We start from the raw sequence: 20,098 nt of genomic DNA, 5'->3' as shown, positions 1-20,098 counted from the left end.
AGGGAGGATCAGAAATAGGCCCCACGGTCACAGAGCACCTCCTCATCCAGTTTCCGCCTCCTGTTATGGTGGATGGCCAACTTGGCCTGTACCAGGAGGAGGTTGAGAAGGAGGTCTCATAACTTCATGGGCTCATGGATCAGGAGGTGTACGGAGAAGTGAAGCCAGAACCTGAGGAGGTGGTTTTGGAGGAGTCAGAAAAGGGGCTGAAACCTGGTACACCTGACGTAGATGTGGGGCAGGTGTCGGAGGAGGTTGTGAACTGCACCAGGTACATGGCCTGTGCTCACAGCTCCCTGAAGAAGCCGACAACTAGCATCCCCCGGTGGGCAACCGAGTGAGCAGCCCTGGTCTAGCTGCAGGTTTGCCTCGCAGCCTTAAGCAAACTCTAATTTGCTGGTTGTCCATATAGTGAATTTGTTTCTGCCTAGAAGAAAAGACCCTCAGGAACATCATCAAGGAAGCAGAACAGAACACACAGTTTAAAGAGTACTTTATCAGAAAGTAGAATTTTTTGAAGTTAGCCAACTTAGTTACAGTTTTATAGACAATAGGATAAACAAGCGAGGTGCTGAACTTTGTTTCATGTTTTTTTCCCCTTACTGCCATATTTCATTTATATGAACTTGTGTACAGAGGTAATTAGCTGGTATGGAATAAAACATCACATTATCATTTCAGTACTCAATCATGGTCAGACAAAGAGGGGAAGAAAAAAAAGGGGACTCCACCATTCTTTCTGGAATCACAAGCGAAATAATTGTGCCCAGATATGGCAGCTCATGAATGTATGTCACAGGAAAGGAACTGTCAAGTTTTCAACTGATAGATCTCCAATATCAGTACCTTTCAGAATATTTTGTATTTTCACTTTTCAGCTCTGCTGACAATCGTAAGTGTACAGTCACCGTAGAAGTCACACTACTTTTAACCTAACGTGATGAGTAATAACCCCTAAGAATATAATTAAAAAAATATTTTTCAGTTTATTTACTTTATATCTAACACTGTTGCGTGTCAATTTCCTTTTCTTGAATGGCTTTGTGGGAGTTTTGCAGAGCCACAGGTGAAAAAAGTGATTGGAATGTGGTTGTAAAACCACAAATATTGGCAGAGAGACCTGGACAGGTGGAGTACAAGAAACCTATTTTAGCTCATTTTAAAGTGACTAGATTTCAAGCTGACCGTGTCATTTAAAAGTTGCATAATGTCTAACATCTGCATCTGTATGGGTGTGTGATATGCATACTTTTTAATAGTCTGATAAACTCATGGAATAGTCTCTTAAGTACCTCAGTCCACAGAAAACTAGAAAACATTCGAGTTTTGCCCTATTCCCGAGCTTCACTTTACTGCAGTGTTCCATGCATCCGATGAAGTGAGCTGTAGCTCATGAAAGCTTATGCTCAAATAAATTTGTTAGTCTCTAAGGTGCCACAAGTACTCCTTTTCTTTTTTTAATCAAGGAGTAAATCAGTAAGATCTTTTAAAAATATATTAAATATATTTTGAAATAATTAAATCACTGCTAGGCTACCTAGATATTTGGAAACTTTGGAAGATCAGCATGAAACTTTTACAGTTCAAATTTAACACTTAAGTTCAATAATTTAAAAACCCACATCATAATGGACTTTCTGCTTGGAAGTATAAAGAAAACCATTAGTCCTCAGAGACACACCAGCACTGTGCAGTTATAGAGGAACTGAAGCACAAACAGTTATTTCTACAAGCTGTTTTGAAAGCTCAAGTATCTTATTCAGTACACTTTTGTTTGTTTAAAGGTGTTATAAAGCTTTCCTTTGAAAGCACAGTCATGAAACCTATACATGCGAGACCAAAATGACACACTACTGTGTGTTTAGATGACTAATTTTGTTGTCTCAAGTAAGGCTTTTACTTTAATGGTATCCCTTAGGCTAACCTGTGGAAAAAGTGGAAAATGACCCACCCTATTTATTTTGGGAAGACCTCTCCTCAGCAGTCTCCTCAAATAATCTTTTGAAATACAAAAAAGTCTGTATACTCTATTTCCAAGATCTCAAGGAAAGCTCTTTATGAACTACATTGGACAATGTACCTCAGATGTAGCCAGATTTCTGTGCAAATTCTTTCCTGATGTGTTTTCTATATGAAACAATATAAAAGGACCCAAAAATGACTAATCACTTTAAACCTGCATTAGAAATTGACAAGTTATATGGGCAGGAGGAGATACAAGAGGGCAAACAGAAGCTTTTAAAAAGCTGAGACAGTTTCCTGAAACGTACTAGAAGAGAAGCAGTATATTGCAGAGCAGCCTAGGGCTAGTCAGGCCTCTAGAACTCTGCTTAGATGAATTAAGGATGAAAGAGAAATAGATATTAATTTGAAGAGCTAAAAACAGTCAAGTTTCCCTAAGATCAGGTAGCACTTAATTTTTATATTCTTTTAACATTTAAAGTAAGGATAGTTCAAAGTGAAGCCACAAGAGATTAGAGCCAAGTATGCAACATACAAGTGGTCAAACAGGTATTAAGACTACATAACACTGTAGTTAATATAGTACTTGTAATTGCAAGGCTGAGATACCACTTGTGTGGGTTCAAAAGACCATGCCATTTTTCTCAAGAAATTAAATAAAATTAACAATGGTAGGGCATTTAATGCAACTCTGCATTAAGATAAAAGAGCAGCCAGGTGTCTATTAAAGCCAGTGTGTGAATCATATTTACAATGCATTAACAGAATGTAAAAATATTGTAATGGAGGGCAAATCTGGGATTTAATTTTTGACTACAGTGAAAGCGGACAGAAAAGAGATTATCTCCAATTACTCTTTTGTGTTTTTGCCCACTTATGGGAGAAGAGAACAGAGAGAAATGAAATTGACACCACACTTATTTCTGTTAGGATTAATTGATGATGGCTTCTGTCTGCATTTACCTTCCCCCCCTCCCCTTTGTTTCCATTTTCATTTCACTTCTGTTGCGCTGGTGGAAGCTACTATTCTATTGTAGAGTAATAGGGTGGTAACCATGGCAGCTAATAGGACTGCAGTAGGGTCAGATTCAGTCACAAAACACGTAGTTTATTGTGGAGTTAGCAAATGGATGAAACTCTACCGTTCCTATTCTGGAAAAAAAAAAAAGTGTTTTTCATTCTTTGACATCTCTTCCCCATCCCTTGCTTTATCATTATTTTCTGGAAGACTCCAGCAGCAACAGCAGTTTTAAAGCAAAAGTAGCAATTCCTCATGTTTCTGAAATAAGGGTTCTTTCATCAGAAGTTGAGGAGTTGAGCAAGAGTACAGATAGGTTCATACTGTGTGTATATTATGAAGAATTAATCCAAGGGAGTGGGGAGGACGTGAAGAGAAAATGGGAAAAGAGGAGGTAACTGGAGGGTCTTTGAGATGTGTGGTCCCTATTTAGATTCCAAAACGTGGGTGCGCATGCACGCCATGCACCAAAGCAATTTTGTAGCAGTGTCTGTTGACCCATATGTGCGTTGTGTGTCACCCTTCTGTCTGCAGCCGAGGCTATGAGAGGCTGTATAGGTTGACATCGCTCCAGTATCCCTCTTATTGCTAAGTAGTGTAGTCCACAACAGAGCAGGGGATGGAGGGCAGGTATTGGAATTCAAATAGGGACTACATATCTCAAAGAACCTCCAGTTACAGGTAAGTAAGTAACCTCCTCTTCTTCTTCGAATGATGGTCCCTATATGGATTCCAAATGTGGGTGAGTAACGATCAGTGATCAACATGGAGCTGGGTGCTAGGACTCATGAGAAAGTATACTCTGTAGTACGGAGTGGCCTATGGCTGCATCTGCAGCTGCTGCCAGGCGATGGGATTAGTGAGACATCAAGGTATGGATGAGCTTAGGTGAAACATGAAAGGCAGGGGTTCGTTGGAGTTAGAAAGCTAGTGCACACCAGAAGTAAAGAGTGTGTCACGTTTTGTGCCTGTGGGAGGCATGGGGTTTGGGATAGAAGACTGGGAGATGGATGCACTGGTTGAAGTGGAATTCAGACACCACCTTCGGAATGAATATTGGCTGCCGTCGCAAGGAGACTGTGTCTTTGTGGAAGATAGCGTAAGGGAGATCGGCCACCATGGCTGTTAATTTGTTAACTTGTCTCGCTGAGGGGTTCAAAGGGTGGTTTCATGAGGGCAGAAAGAACTATGTCAAGGTCCCAAGAAGGGGTAGGTTTGAGTACTGGTGGAAAGATGTAGAGCAGACCTTTTAGGAAGCAAATAGTGGTTGGATTTCCACTGCAGAGGGCCAATCCATTGTGGTCCATCCCTCCTGCTGTCATCCTGGAGTTGCACCTGACCCTTACCCTTTACCTCGTGGGAGGTCAGCCAACGGAGCAGATCCACATCGCCTTTTTGCACTGGGCCTAGCTAGGTTATATGGGTGGCCTGGCCACCAGACACTCCCCTAACATCACCCCCAGGCCTGACTCCAGGGGTGGGTCCCAGTACCCGTAATTCAGGAGAGATTCAGTTCAAGTATCTAGGGGAAGAGTTCAAGTATCTACAGGTCTTGCTCAGGAGTGACAGTAAGCAGAAGCATGAGATTGACCAGCAGATTGGTGCAGCGGTGGCAGCGATGCGGATGCTGTATCGATCCATGGTGATGAAGTGGGAGCTGAGTTCTCAGACGGAGCTCTCGGTTTACAGGTCAATTTACCTCCCTATCCTCACCTATGGTCATGAACTTTGGGTAATGACTGAAAAGACAAGATCGCAGGTACAAGTGACGGAAATGAAGTTTCTCAACAGTGGGGCTGGGCATACTCTCCAAAACAGGGTGAGGGGCTTGGCTATTCAGGAGAGCCTCAGAGTAGAGCCACTACTTCTCCAGATCAAGAGGAGCCAGCTGAGGCAGTTCAGGCACCTGATAAGGATGCCCGGTGGGAGGCTTCCTTTGGAACTCTACTGGGCATGTCCCGCTGGGAGGAGGCCCCGAAGCCAACCAAGGATATACTAGAGGGATGATATCTTCCAGCTGGCCTGGGAATCCCCAAGGAGCAGCTGGAACCTGCTGTGGAGGAAAAAGGGAGGTCTGGTCTTCCCTACTCTTCTCCACACTGCTGCCGTGACCCTCACCAGGAAATGCAGCAGGCAGGCAGGCAGGCAGAAAGAACGAAGACAACAGTGGCTGGGTATGTGAAGATGGAGGCACCATCTATTGGGGGGAGGAAAACACTGAGCACTGCCAAGTGGACTGGTATGGAGCTGTGGGAGAGGCCTGACGTCCTGAGTTGGAAGAGATAGTCCAGTATAATAGGAATGGATATAGTGTCCAGGGGGTATTGATGGCAGTGAGCCCAGGAGGTGAATCATTTCCATTTTGCTTGATAACAGTCCCTGGTGGAGGCTCGTCTGCTGTGTGTGAGGATATTACACACAGGGGAAGAGCACGCCATGCCTATGTGCAAGCCCCATCCAAATACCAAGCCGTGAGATGGAGCGGGCCTGGGTTTGGGGCATTGGAGCGGCCTTGAGGAGGGTTGGGTGCATGCAGAGGTGGAGCAGAGGGTGAGTGGAGAGCCGGAGGAAGTCTGTGAACCGAAGATGATATGGACACTGAGGGAGGGGGTATGAGGAGGTTCGCTGTAGTACTGGGGACAACATAAGTACCTTAGAGAGAGAGAGTGTGTATATGCTTATCGCACAATCCTAAACCACCTTCCACACATTCCTGGGTACCAAAAGGCCCATTTGTTTCCTGTACAGCTGCAAAAACCCCAATGCTGCTTATTGCCACAGACTTTTGTACTGACATACTGAAAATTTAGGGACTTAGTAAAATTGAAGTGAACAGCAAAATAAAGGAATTTTACAGATTTTATTCTCTCTCATATTTTGTTAATGAAACTTCAGTTTTTTAAAATGTACCTAAAATGGTACGAAATTATGAGTGAGTCACTGAAGTACCACAAAATATAGGAATCTTCCTGCAGACTTTAAGTTCAAGCCATAAGGTACATCGGGTCTCTCATCAGAAAAAGTACAAGAGAAAAATATGCCACATACGAGTTTCCTAGCAGGAAATCTATTAGATTGGGGAAACTGTTTCCCCAAGAGAAACAATAAGAGCATCACTGCTTATAACATTTTATATTAGACTGTAGAGTGAACTAAAATATATAGTAAAAAAACAATTCTGCAATAGCAGGAGGACTAGCTTGTCTATCGCTGGTTTAGATGACCTATAAATACTACCTAAACACAAGAGTGAAACTCTGATCTATGGAACTATTGTATCCTAAGAAAATATTTTTCTACCAAATGACTAGTGACTTAGTCTGAGGAAACAGTAAACAAAAATCCAGTAGGATTCCAAAATAAGATTAATCTTGAAATTAATAAACTTCAGTAAATTGGGGAGGGAACCTGGCACCTATTGACAGTTCTATTGCATATACAATAGGGAAAACTCTGCATTGGCGGAGACCCTTTCTAATTTTAGACTAGCACATCATTCCTTCTGAGATCAGCAAAACTCCAACAGTTGGAGAAAACAAAATCAGATTATGATCTCAAAAACAGCAAAAGAAAGTCTAATATGATTAGACTATGTCTGCACAGGAAAACACAGCATGACGCTGTGCAGGGTTAGTAACATGTATTAACTACATAGATAACTTTCGCCTACCCACCCTTCACTGAAATGTGCATAAAACAATCACCATAATTTAAGACACTCCATTTTAAAGTCCATAAGAATCCATTATTCATCTCAGTCTCAACTCCAAAACCACCACAAGAGAAAATAAATATTGTTCGAACTTTCTGACTTTATTCTACCCAAACACGACGAACCACCATCACATTCCTATTTCCCTATGCCTAAAGCGGTATTTATTTTCTCAAGCACTTAGCAGAGATCACCTCTCAAATAGCTGGGGAACAAAGTGACTAAGATGACAATCATCTCTTTACATTCTATTTGGTGTGTTCATAGTCCTTGTACTAGTAATAGATGACAATTCAGAAAGATACCCATCTTGGTTCACCATGTTTCTCCCCATATTCAGATCTCTTGAAATTTTCAAAATCTTATTTTACTCCAACTATATTATGCCAGCAATACACTGAAATTGATACAGCATTACTCAATTTAGGGAGTTTTGCTGCAGCAAGTGAGAGCACACTAGAAAAGGTAGGATGCCATTGATGTCCTATTAAAATGGAAGCACTGTGCTTTAGCAGCTAAAAACCAGCAAGCTTTAAAGTCTTCTGGTGATTTGCAGAAAGCAATTCCATAACTCAGTGAAGAAATCATAGAATATCAGGGTTGGAAGGGACCTCAGGAGGTCATCTAGTCCAACCCCCTACTCAAAACAGGACCAATCCCCAATTAAATCATTCCAGCCAGGGCTTTGTCAAGCCTGACCTTAAAAACTTCTAAGGAAGGAGATTCCACCACCTCCCTAGGTAATGCATTCCAGTGCTTCACCACCCTCCTAGTGAAAAAGTTTTTCCTAATATCCAACCTAAACCTCCCCCACTGCAACTTGAGACCATTACTCCGAGTTCTGTCATCTGCTACCATTGAGAACAGTCTAGATCCATCCTTTTTGGAACCCCCTTTCAGGTAGTTGAAAGCAGCTATCAAATCCCCCTCGTTCTTCTCTTCCGCAGACTAAACAATCCCAGTTCCTTCAGCCTCTCCTCAGAAGTCATGTGTTCCAGTCCCCTAATCATTTTTGTTGCCCTCCGCTGGACTCTTTCCAATTTTTCCACATCCTTCTTGTAGTGTGGGGCCCAAAACTGGACACACTACTCCAGGTGAGGCCCCACCAATGTCGAATAGAGGGGAACGATCACGTCCCTCGATCTGCTGGCAATGCCCCTACTTATACAGCCCAAAATGCCATTGGCCTTCTTGTCAACAAGGACACACTGTGAACTCATATCCAGATTTTTGTCCACTGTAACCCATAGGTGCTTTTCTGCAGAACTGCTGCCTAGCCATTCGGTCCCTAGTCTGTAGCGGTGCATGGGACTCTTCCGTCCTAAGTGCAGGACTCTGCACTTGTCCTTGTTGAACCTCATCAGATTTCTTTTGGCCCAATCCTCTATTTTGTCTAGGTCCCTCTGTATCCTATCCCTACCCTCCAGTGTATCTACCTCTCCTCCCAGTTTAGTGTCATCTGCAAACTTGCTGAGGGTGCAATCCACATCATCCTCCAGATCATTAATGAAGATATTGAACAAAACAGGCCTCAGGACCGTCCCTTGCGGCACTCTGCTTGATACCAGCTGCCAACTAGACATGGAGCCATTGATCACTATCAGTTGAGCCCGACAATCTAGCCAGCTTTCTATCCACCTTATAGTCCAGTCAATCAAATAAAACAGTCAACTGATATTTAGATACAGTTTTTAAAATAAGCCAGATACATCAATGACATTCAGGCATTCACAGGGTAGGTGTAATATTTAAATAAGAAAAACCTCTAATCTAACACATCTAAACTAAATAATTTAAAATCACATTTAGAAATGAGTCAGATTTATGTGCCTTAACCTATTTTTCTTAATTGGCCCATTTCTGAAATGTATTTAGCTTATTTTAATTTGCTGGTTATATCTTGCTTTGCTGGTAAATCTGTGATAATCAGCTGTGCCTGTTATCAGCTCTAAAGTCAAATTATTTGATTAATCCCAAGGGGGTAATTTATATTAGCATCAGAATCCCTATTTTGGATGTAATTACAGTTTATACACACTGTAATACATGAACAGCAACAATATTTTGTACAATTAAAGTATAAACTTCATATATAAATAAATCACTCAAGTAGTGGTAAACATTAAATAAAGGCAATGCCCACCTAGCTCTGTGATATTCTTTAAATATATGAAAGGCAAAGAGTATACAAATTTAAGCTAAATATGCTGACAGTAGCTGAGCAACAGGAAATGTTGTTCTACCACATCAGTGGCTAGGTTCAAATAATACAACTGGCCACCCAGGACAAGAAACCTTTAAATTATGCTTCTTGTATCTAGGAATAGAGATGTATAGACCACACGAGGCAGAAATACACTATTGTAAACTTTTTTTACCTTCAGAAGATGCAATCACAGCCAATGGAAAGGCAAACTGAATGGAGTGTCAAGGAGCAAAGCATTGGCCTGGGATGAGGGAGTAGATGGAAAGCCTAAAACTCAGCAAGATGATTTCCACACCCTCAAAAAAATGTACATACTGATTAGGACTGTGGATAAGAAAAAGACTAAACAATAATACTAGGCAACCCAATGCAATGAAAAAAGAATTTATAGATCAACAGACAGTAAAAAGTATCTTCTCCTATTACTTTTATTCAGAAACCCACAGAAAGTTCAGCACATCAAAATGTGCCCTCATTTGAAAGTGATTTTTTTACAAAAGAAAACCAAAACAGTAAAATGATGAGTGAAGTTAGTGCTTGTGAAAGTGAGCAACAGATGGGACAGACTTCAAACCAGCTTGGTATCACCAGCATGTACACAGCAAAATTGCCTACACAGCTTTGCCACTATACTTTAGTTTTTGTCTGCAATTCTCTAGTTACCCACTCACAAGCATTTCAGCAAAGACTGACAATTGCGCCTAATTCATTAGGCAGTGATTTTTGTGACATGCATAAATAGGGACTGGGGCAAGACCATCAAACTCATTTCTCATGACCTAACCCATTGTGCAATCTAGTCCCCGACATAAAAGGTCCTCATTTCAGGGCAGATTTAATACAAGCATAAACCTTCAAAGCTGCTGTACCAATACAAGTTCTACACAGCTATAGAACTGTAATGGGAAGTTTCAGAGCATATATCACAGAGGCAACTAAGACATTTATACTTATCTGCCCATTGGAAACAACTGCCAGAATAAATTTATTTTCAGGTTTGTCTAATAGGAATCCATAAAGGAGAACATGTTCAGTTCTGGTCATCGTAAAAGGTACCAGTTGAGAGCAACCTTGGTGTCTTCACTAATCTCTATCCAGACATCTCATTTTAGACTAGACTACAAACATTGGTTCTTTGGACTCTTTAGTATGTAGGTAACTGTGTACATTACTTATTTCAGTATTGAATAACAGTACTGAAGGAATAAAAAACAACAGAAGACTGAAAGTCATGCAAGCACAAGGATGACTCTTCTCAGGCAGACCACACTATGAATAAGTTAGAAAGCTGACTATTTGAGAGGAAACAGATTATTCAGGTTTCAGAGGGGTAGCTGTGTTAGTCTATATCAGCAAAAACAATGAGAAGTCCTGGTGGCACCTTAGAGACTAACAAATTTATCTGGGCATAAGCTTTTGTGGGCTATAACCCACTTCATCAGCCTAACTGGTGATACCATTATATATGGGAGAGATTGCTAGAGAGGGGAAAACCTACATTCCAGATAAAACTAAATCGTTTTTATTCAAAACGATTTAGTTCTCATGACTCTCTCCATATGAAGCAGACATCTATTCTGCTCTGCTGCAAATGAAATAGATGAAGTCCAACACAGAGCAATACTAACAGTCCCAGAAAACTCAGCAATGAATTTTCTCAGTCCTGTTCGCCATACAAGTCTCACCCATATCACTGTGACAGAGTGCAGAGGCACTACTTAGGTCACAGCGAACAAAGTTAGTACCAGTTTCCCCTTCATTGCACAGGGGCTCACAATAACGTCAATTTGGTGAGAGTAAGGATGAATGCCTTTGTGAATGCCTGGTTCAGAAATAGCGGTAAAATGTTGGGTACAGGCCAGGCTGCTCAGTCCAGTGCTGGTTCAGACCTGGGGATTATAGGGATTCCCAGGCAATGCAGAGATTTGGCCCAAATACAGTTCTCAGAAGAATATTATTTCCCAGTAGAAGAATAGAGAGCTACCGCCCTGATCCTACATTGTGATCTGCAAGGGCAGTTTACCGATTCTACACAAAGCACGATGCAGAATCACGGCCTAAGTGAGAGAAATAAAGGTAATCACTGCACTCAATAAGAGGCACTGAACTGATGACTAGTGGCACAGTGCCTTAACCAGCAAAGGCAGGGATGCAGAATCCTTTTTTGTTTTCCTCTGAGGAGAGATGGGAAAGAGTCTTCAGCAAAGCTGCCTTCATAATCAAAAGGATCAGTATACCCAACAATGAAAAGTACACACCAGTAAATACAAAAGTGAGACATTCCAAAACTTTTGCTGGCAGCAAAGCATTTATTAAACAGATTACCAAGAGTGGCCAACAACTGATTTATGTGCTAACAGAAAAACTTCTTTTGGCCCATTTTTCAAAACCAACTATAGGATTTGAAATAGAAGACTTCTATTTGCAGAAAAATGCCCTCATGTTTGCAAATCCCAGAATGTTATCTGCAATTTGTGATGTAGCTGATCAGAAATGCCTCAGATTATGGACTGAATGATCTATCCTGACATGTTGGTTTAAATTGTTTTGTATTAAATGCAAAACCCTACATTAATACTGTGCAAATTTGTATTTCCAGACTTGTGTCAAGTTTCCAGTAGAAACATTAACTCAAAACACATTGGACATAATATGTTAAGTATACAATTTAAAAATATTCTTACCAGTATTTTAAAATACTCCATACACACTGAATTAATGTTGCTCTTTGAACTTGCGAAGTTGGGAAAAGTGTATGTTCAAATTTGAAAACTTATAACTGCACCTGTGTAAGTTCTTGCATTTAATTCTTCTGAAATTTCATTTTAAGATAGAAAAAAATATAGCAGTGACATTATGGAGTTTAGCTGTGCAACTGTGTTTTCCATTACTTCAATAAAGTTTAAAGCTGTTTTACTTGATATATGCACAAAATACAATTACCCAACTAAAACCTAATCAAAAACCTACACTGTGTACAAGGGAAATGAGTTTTTCCACCCAGCTTCCCCCACCCCACAAAATTTATAATGCAGCTATTCCTCAGGAGGTAACTACATACACAAAACTCAAATCATGCTGGAACACTCCAGAACAGTGTTCCAGTATTTTTGGGGGAAGCTAGAATGGCATACTGGTACTTTTGCCAGTTGTGGGCCAGGCAGCTCCTTTGCCTCACTAGCTGCAGAGCATTCTCTGAGCCATCAGGTGATGGTGCTGGAGCTAGGCTGGGGTGCTCAGTGGCAAGAGAGTGGAGGGCACCAGGGATGCCGCAGCCAGGACAAGACAGGGGAGTGAGGGCCATTATGAGCCTGGGGCAGAGATATAGCTGGGCAGCAGGGACGCCTGGACAGCATAGTTCCCAGCAGGGAGTAGGAGCTAGGCACCGGTAGGAAGGAGGTGGGGATGGGACAGGCTCTGCAGAGAATCACCCCCAGCTCTCTGGGTCCTCACCCAGCTCCCGCAATGCCCCTTGGGGCCTCCCACTGCCCTGAGTTCAGACACTTTTTTAAAAAAGGACTCAAGCACTAGCGTATGCACACCTTCTTAAAAATCAGTTTGGACTCTCCATGCATACATAAATTCTCCTCCACTTCTGGCTGAATAGGGGATGAAAGAAGATGGAAGCCTGGAGAGTGGGGAGATTAAGTTTAAAGCTTAAGTTATTTGCCTATAGGCCCCAATCGCTAATAGGGTCCATATTTTGTCCATACAGAGTAAGAGAGAGCCCACTCTGACTTTCAGAAGATCCTACATGTCCCAGAGGCATTTAACAAGTTGGGCCCTGAACCTCTAAGCTCTCCCACATGGGCAGCCTCTGGTACCTAAGCAGACCCCCCTGAATTCAATTGAGTTCTGTGTGGGCACAGGGGTCTGCCTTATGGAGCAGCTTGCAGGACTGGGGCCTTAACCAGAGTCCCAGTACACCCAGTAGTAGTATCAACTCTTCTATGTCACTTCAGTTATCACTAGTTATTTCAGTTGTAATCACATGTGCCCCTGGTTCCCGTAAGCGCTGTAACCTTGCATGTTTGGGGATCCATAGTTCTGGAGGGGTGAGAAGACTGGGGACATGGCTGGGTTCATGAAGGGAGACCCTTTTTCTAAAGAAACATTCCCCTGGAAACTCAGTGGTACCACTCCCTTTGTGCTCTCAAACCCATAAACTAAGACGTTTTCTAACTAAAAATAAAAGTCATCTAGCCAGAAAGACTTTCACCCTATACAGAAAGGCAGAGTCCAGGAAAACTATGCTGCCTTAAGGTCAGATTTACCTTCATCTGCTTTATAACTAAGAATTTATTTAGAAGAATTTGCAACATGCAATCATACAACATACACAAAATGATTATTATTAGACTAGTTGGTTTACCATTCCGGTGGCACCATGCTTCCATCCACTTCCCAGAATGTATTTTTGCCATTCATTTCAGTAGTATAGTCAACCCATCTATGACGACCTTAAATTTGACAAACAACACTGTATTAGCTAAAAATAATTATTCCCAAAATAAAAAATGGAAGATAATTATAGTTAAAAGTTCAATAGCGTGTTGTACAGACAGAACCCCAATTCACCAGAGGCAGTATTTTATTTTTGCTCAATGGCACCATCGCTCTTTACAGAGCATGGTGTATGCACGGAAGAGTTCTAGATTTACACAAAGTATCATGATACATATGGACACTGCCATCGGACCTTCACACAATGACATAAGTTCTTTTCTGATAGCAAAACCTACACCACGCTCTCTCCTTACTCCTTCAGGTTTGCCATGCCAGGAAATAGCATAGTCCTTCTCCCTTATAAAGCCTGCGTCTGAGAGCCAAGTTTCCCAAAGAGATGCAATATCAATTCTGAAACTTGCAAGCTCGTTACTCAGCACAGCCATTTCCCTCAAATTTGAATTCAGATCAAAGTCAAATCCAGGGCTCAAAGTCGAAATATTCCAGCAAGCAATTCTATTTATAAAAACAGCTGAGCCAGGATTTAAGCAAAAAATGAGGCAGAGCTTATTTGCCTCACTTTTTTTTGGCCACTCTCACACGAGGCAAGCAGGCCATCCCTAAATAGGGCTGCTTGGAAATCTGGGTAGCTGCTCCAGGGCCCTTATGTCTCTCTCAGATCCCTGTGACCATCTTGCCAAGACCTTCAGCACATAAACCTAAGCAAAGTTATGAAGGAGTGGAAGCCGCCATAGACATGTCCCCTTTAGACCAGAGCCAGAAACCAAAGGTCACAGGGAGTGTGGACATTCAGTGACACAGAGGTTGTAGCTTCTGCCAGAGAGCAACCTACATAGAGCTGCTAACTGCCTATTGTTTCAGCGTGAGTGCCAGTTCTCTTTATTATTTGCTTATTTTTGCTAATAAACAGATTATTTACCATTATGGACACACGTTCTGGGATTAATATAGATGTATATTAATCTATTAAATGCTGGAGCCTCATGGTAACTCTCCCTGTGCTCACTGGGCTGCACTCAAGGCAGGTAGCGCAGGGATGTGCTGAGCCTCAAATCCTGGAGAGCACAGGGAGCAGTATTGTGCAGCTCTGTGGGACCCCAGTGTCTCCACTCCCTATAGAAAGCCCCAGCATCTGGGCTGCAGCACTACTCCCTTCTACTAACTTCATGCAGGCAAGTTTGCAGGGCTGCAGCCAGCAAAGGCACACCCCAGCGCTTTCTTCCCTGGCTGCAGTTCCACAAACTGGCCATTCACTTATCTGCAACTGCTAGATAATGGCAACTCTTTGCTGGCAACTGAGGGGTTGCTAATTGTCTACACTAGAGTTTTTAACTCACATTAACTGATTGTTTACCATGGGTGATTGACAACTTGCACTTAGAACAAGTGTTTGTAAATGTCAGGACACTTTACAAACACATTAGCTAACAAGCTAACTGGCACCAATTCAAGAACTCTACTGTAGACAAACCTACACACACTCCTGTACATCTATGATACACAAAAAGGGAACCCAACCATCATGAGACTAAGCTAGCTACTGCTTAGGGAGGCTCTCGATAGAGCAATGGGCTGGAATTGTGGGGAGGATGACAGAGGGCATTTGCCCCCCTTCTTGTGGGCCTCCTAAAGCCAGAAAGCCATCTGAAACCCTTAGGAAGCTCATCAAAAGCCACTTCACTCCCAAAAACCTCAATGTGCAGATAAGTCCTAAAAAAGCCTATTTTAGCTTCTTTGGGGAAGAGGATCCTACCGAGGCTGTGCATGGGAAGACAATTGGAGTGTTTGCACTCAAGGAGGCTCCAGAAACCTCCCGGGTGTTTAGGAGACTGATGCTTGCAAGAGGTGGATTTTGACCTTCGCAAGAGGTGGATTTTGACCTTCCCACCCACAAACCTCTTAAGATTCACCAGGGTATTGATGTACCTTACCTAAGCAGAGCCCTAACTCCTACGCCTCTCCAAAAGGTTCCCAAAAGATAGGCTTCCTTTCTTAGGAGGGATCTGAGGAGGTGCACAGGCACCTGGGTCTCCTTTTGCAGATCTCAGAGAAATGATCAGGAAAGGAGAATGCTTCCCTAAACTTCACCTTTCCACAATCCTAAATTATGACTATTTTTAAATAAAAAATTCCCAAACCAATTTTTTTTTCTTAAAGGTTAATGAGAAGTCAAAGTTGAGAGCATATCTATCAGTATCTTAAGGATAAAAATTCTTAAGGGAATGCTGTAGTTAGTGGGAAAACACCATTAAAAAGACATGACGTTCACAGTTAAGATTAAATAAGAAACCTAATCATTTTAAATCAATGGAAACTCACAGTTAAGGGACTCCAATTAGCTTAAATCTGCCCATTATGATGCTGGCTTCAACTTCTTTGCGAAGTGTTTGAATTAGGAGGAGTGGTATCAAAAATACATACAAGTCATGCATATGGAAATGAAATATATTGCGTGGTTTCCTTTTCACCAGCAGAATCTAGATAAACTATATGAAGTTACTAGGATATTCAGTTTAGTATACTTACCAAAAAAATACTTTTTGTCTTCATAGTATTTGTTTCCATATTTGTCAACACCTACTAGGGCACCTATCTTCAGATCGTTGACCCTGTGAATTCCCAAGACACAATCACTTCAATTGGAAGAAATTACAAAACACATTATCTTTTATTAGAATACAGCAAAAATAGTTTACAATCAGGTGAATTTAGAACACGCATTTATACAGTGAAATACCTTTAAAATTGAAGGATCCCAAAGCACATCAGCAACTCAAACTGACGGTTTGCAGGATCTGGCCTGTAGTCTATTTCATGAGTAGTCTTTAACCATAGGAATAATCCCATTGACTTCCACAGGAAGAGTCACAGGTAAGGTTTTGCAGGACTTTACCATCCATTAGAGTGCAGCCACCTCTGACACAAAGCCACTGTTACACAGCAAAGAGCAATACTACACAACATTTTAAGAGGACAAGAAAAATACTGTATCTACCTGAAGCTGTAAGGGTCGTAGCAGAGTTTGAATATAGCTAAGACACCAGGGTTCATTTCCCATGTCTTATGAAAAATACCACGGGACCTTTAATAGCCACAACTGGCCAAGACGTTGGTTTCATATCTCATCAAGTACAGTACATTTTACCAGTATTGTAATACTTAACTGAATGTAGGGCTTGCATACTGTTCAGATCAAAATCACAAACATGAGTTACATAGTTTGGAACATGCCTTCACTGATTATTTCCTCTTTACTAAAATCACTTACACTTATGGCTGTCTGACACTTTCCATTATAAGACCCAGTTCTCAGTGGCTTAAAACTTTGCCAAACTAACCCTTTGGGCTGATGTTTTCAAAGCGGGTAGTCTGCCTTACAGAATGTTTTTGAAAAATTCAGCAAAAATAGCTCAGGCATTTCTCAGAAGGATTATGGAAATATAGGATTTTCCCAATTTCAAAAAAACCCTCAGATGTTTAATTGAGAAGCTCTATGCTTTGGAGCAGGGACTTGACATTTAGCAGGGTATGCCTTCTGCCATACTAATGCATATTCACCCAAATTTGGTTAAGTTGTAAGCCTCCGAAAAATCTTAAGTTCACACATGTTCAGTAGAGACTTTCTAGACTTTGGCAGCTAAATTCTACAAATATTCCATTTGTTTGGAGTATGCTTCAGCCCAAGGCTGAGCAGAACTTTCCATGTAAATGCTTCCTGCAGCCAGGAGCCACTACGGGGACAGGCACAGAAACTGAGAACAGGGAGATGCTCTCCAGTGCTGGTACCTAGGCAGCAAGGAGGAGGCAACAGCTTGACTGGAATACAGAAGAAACTAGAACCAGGCCTGTGTAGGGGTATCAAGGGTGAAGGAGGTATCAAGACAACACAGGTTGGAGGGATCAGAAGCAGAAGTGTCTATGTGCGGGGGAGGAAGAGGGTGTCCAAGTATGTCTGTAACCACTAGGGACCACTCCACTCAGAATGTGGAATAGACCCCAAGATTAAAAATTTTTCTGCTGCCAGCAAATAGCTGTGAAATCCACTGGAAAAATGTCTGCTTCAACTCGCCCTACTGTCTTCCCCACATAGAGGAAGACAACCTGACTACTGTTATCAGTTAGTCTGGTACCTCAAGTAGCAGAAGTCTGTGCTGTAGTTCTATGTATAGTCTTTAATTACATGGCAACATACAGAGAAATGTAAAATGGTGGGGGAAAAGTTAAAGGTATGATATAAATTGCAATGGCAAGTAGCTGGCTTCCAAGTGATTTATATTCTATAGTTAAATGATATGACCTGGTTTTAGGAAAGTGCATCTACTTTTAATTAAAAAGAAAAGGAGGACTTGTGGCACCTGAGAGACTAACCAATTTATCTGAGCATAAGCTTTCGTGAGGTACAGCTCACTTCATCAGATGCATCCGATGAAGTCAGCTGTAGCTCACGAAAGCTTATGCTCAAATAAATTGGTTAGTCTCTAAGGTGCCACTAGTACTCCTTTTCTTTTTGCGAATACAGACTAACACAGATGCTACTCTGAAACCTACTTTTAATTGTTTATTTGGTTATGTGTTAAAACAGAAATAATTTTGTATCATGTTAAGAATGACTAGCAGCAAACTAACTTGATGTGTTCCATCATGGAAACAGTGAGTTCTAGTGGACCGAGCATAGACCTGGGAGCCAAAAATCCTAAACTCTAGTCCCATCTCTGTCACTGTCTCACTGTGCTGCCTTGAAAACAGTCTTAGCCTCTATGGAACCATTCACAGTAGGAAAATGCACTGTTGCTGACAATGACTGTCAGAATTAGGTACACCCAACTGCTGTTAAATGGTTTAATTATTGGGTTTTGTCCCATCTTCACATTTACAGTATTGTTCCATAACATGTGAAAACATGGTGACTATCACCTTTTCCATAACTTTGTTGAAAAACTTCACACCTTTAAACACAAGAAAATCTTCAGAACAGGTTCGCTAGAATTTTTTTTCCATACACATAAGAATGAATTGATTTATGTGGAATTACATCTGGGATTAGTCTGGGCTACAATTACTAACTTTTGTTGTAATTGCCACAAGCCTATTCAGTCTTCTCTTCAACTGAGAGGGCAGAATTGGGTCCTTAAAAACTTTAAACCCAGGTTAAAGGGACAATTTCATTTTTGTGTCTAAAAGTTTTTTGCCCATTCCAAGATGGCAATAGTTACTATCTGACATACTTGGAAGTCTGTGTTGTCCAGGAAGTGAGAAAATTTGTATGGCAGAGTCAGTGAAAAAGGGATCCCAAAGGTTTAATACAATTCATTACTAGGACCACCAGGAGTTGCCATTAGGAAGATCCACTGTTAGAGTTTCAATTTAATCTTGTGACATTTCAAGGGACCTAGTTTTCATTTTAAGATTTTGAGAGTATCTATTTATATAGATGCAATGTTTTGATTTATACAAAACTTTGTTCTCAAAGAGTTGTGGAATGCAGTCATTTTGCTTTGTGTTGTAGTTGCTGACACTGAAGGACTATGGAAGGATTGATATAGTAGGTTAAAAAATTAAAATTAAATTAAAATCAGATTAAATTAGCAAATTCAAATAAACTGTGTTGAGCTTAGTACAGTGCTATCTGAGAGTTTATTCACAAACAAAGCTTTCTGTTATAGCTGTTTTAGGTGATGCCTGTAAATAAAAGGAAATAAAATTTCAGACTGAAGTGTGCTTTTAAACGGACGGTATCACTTTAGGGAACTTCCTGCATTTTATTTAGCAGAACAGTAAGATTCGGGAGTCTGGTAAGAATTTTTTTTTTTAAATCAGCAGGTAGATTATAGAAATATACAACTAAACTGCTGAGTGGAAAGGAGTAATTTTGGGTTAAAAATAGTAAACTCACTTTATTACATGTAATATCATCAAAAACTTAAAATTGCAGTGTAACAATATCTAAAATGGCATTTAGAGTTCAACAGATCAGGCATAGCCAGAAGGAACAAACTCCATGTTTAACAGATGTATACCATGATGTGTTTTCCCACGTGCAGTGATGAGGTACGATTCCCCTTAAACTGAACATTTTTAGTTTCCCCTTTTCTTTGAATGCTGCTAAATAGAATCACACAAGAAAGCGTTTATGTTTATGGGCTATAAAGCACCACACACTAATGAGGTATCACCAAGAATCAGACACACGGGATATATGCTGAAGCAGCTTCATTCTTTCAATTGGTATTGAATTGCCTCAAAAATCTTTAGAAATATTTCACCTGACAAAGTTCAGTCTTTTGTTCATAGAAGAGAAAAATTTCATGATACAATTTTTGTTTTCAATCTTCTAGATTTACACCTTTGATTTAGCTATCTAATATTTGGACCAGATGGATAAAAATATGCTGTAAGAATGTCAGAAATAGGCAAATGGATTTTTCTATAACACAGGGTCTATGTTGAAACAATGTCCAACAGTTGGGGGTTGTTTGCTAAACTCAGTGTTAGTTTTATGCAAGTAAATGTTTCCTATGTCTGTTCAAAGTACGCCACCTTCTATATTCTCCAGAAAGCTTTACAAGACAACTGAACCAAATTTACCAGACTAAAATACCTATTTAAATGCCTGCCTCTATCACAGATGTGGGCAAACTACGGCCCACAGGCCACATCCGGTCCGCGGGACCCTCCTGCCCAGACCCTGAGCTCCTGGCCCAGGAGGCTAGCCCCCGGCCCCTCCCCCCGCAGC

At 41.1% G+C, this 20,098-nt stretch overlaps 1 protein-coding gene across 1 annotated transcript in view; it reads right to left on the bottom strand.

Moving 5' to 3' along the window:
• The window catches only part of NDUFA12 (NADH:ubiquinone oxidoreductase subunit A12), a 40,547-nt gene that overhangs the window by 5,457 nt on the left and 14,992 nt on the right, over nt 1–20,098 (bottom strand). The window contains exons 2-3 of the mRNA XM_077832213.1: nt 15,892–15,974; nt 13,271–13,358 (exon numbers count right to left, since the gene is read on the bottom strand). Coding sequence (XP_077688339.1) covers nt 13,271–13,358; nt 15,892–15,974 — 171 coding nt within the window. The remainder of the gene's footprint in view (nt 1–13,270; nt 13,359–15,891; nt 15,975–20,098) is intronic.

The sequence above is a fragment of the Eretmochelys imbricata genome, chromosome 1 (assembly GCF_965152235.1).
Source record: "Eretmochelys imbricata isolate rEreImb1 chromosome 1, rEreImb1.hap1, whole genome shotgun sequence".
Lineage (NCBI taxonomy): Eukaryota > Metazoa > Chordata > Testudines > Cheloniidae > Eretmochelys > Eretmochelys imbricata.
This window is presented reverse-complemented; position numbering and strand designations above follow the sequence as displayed.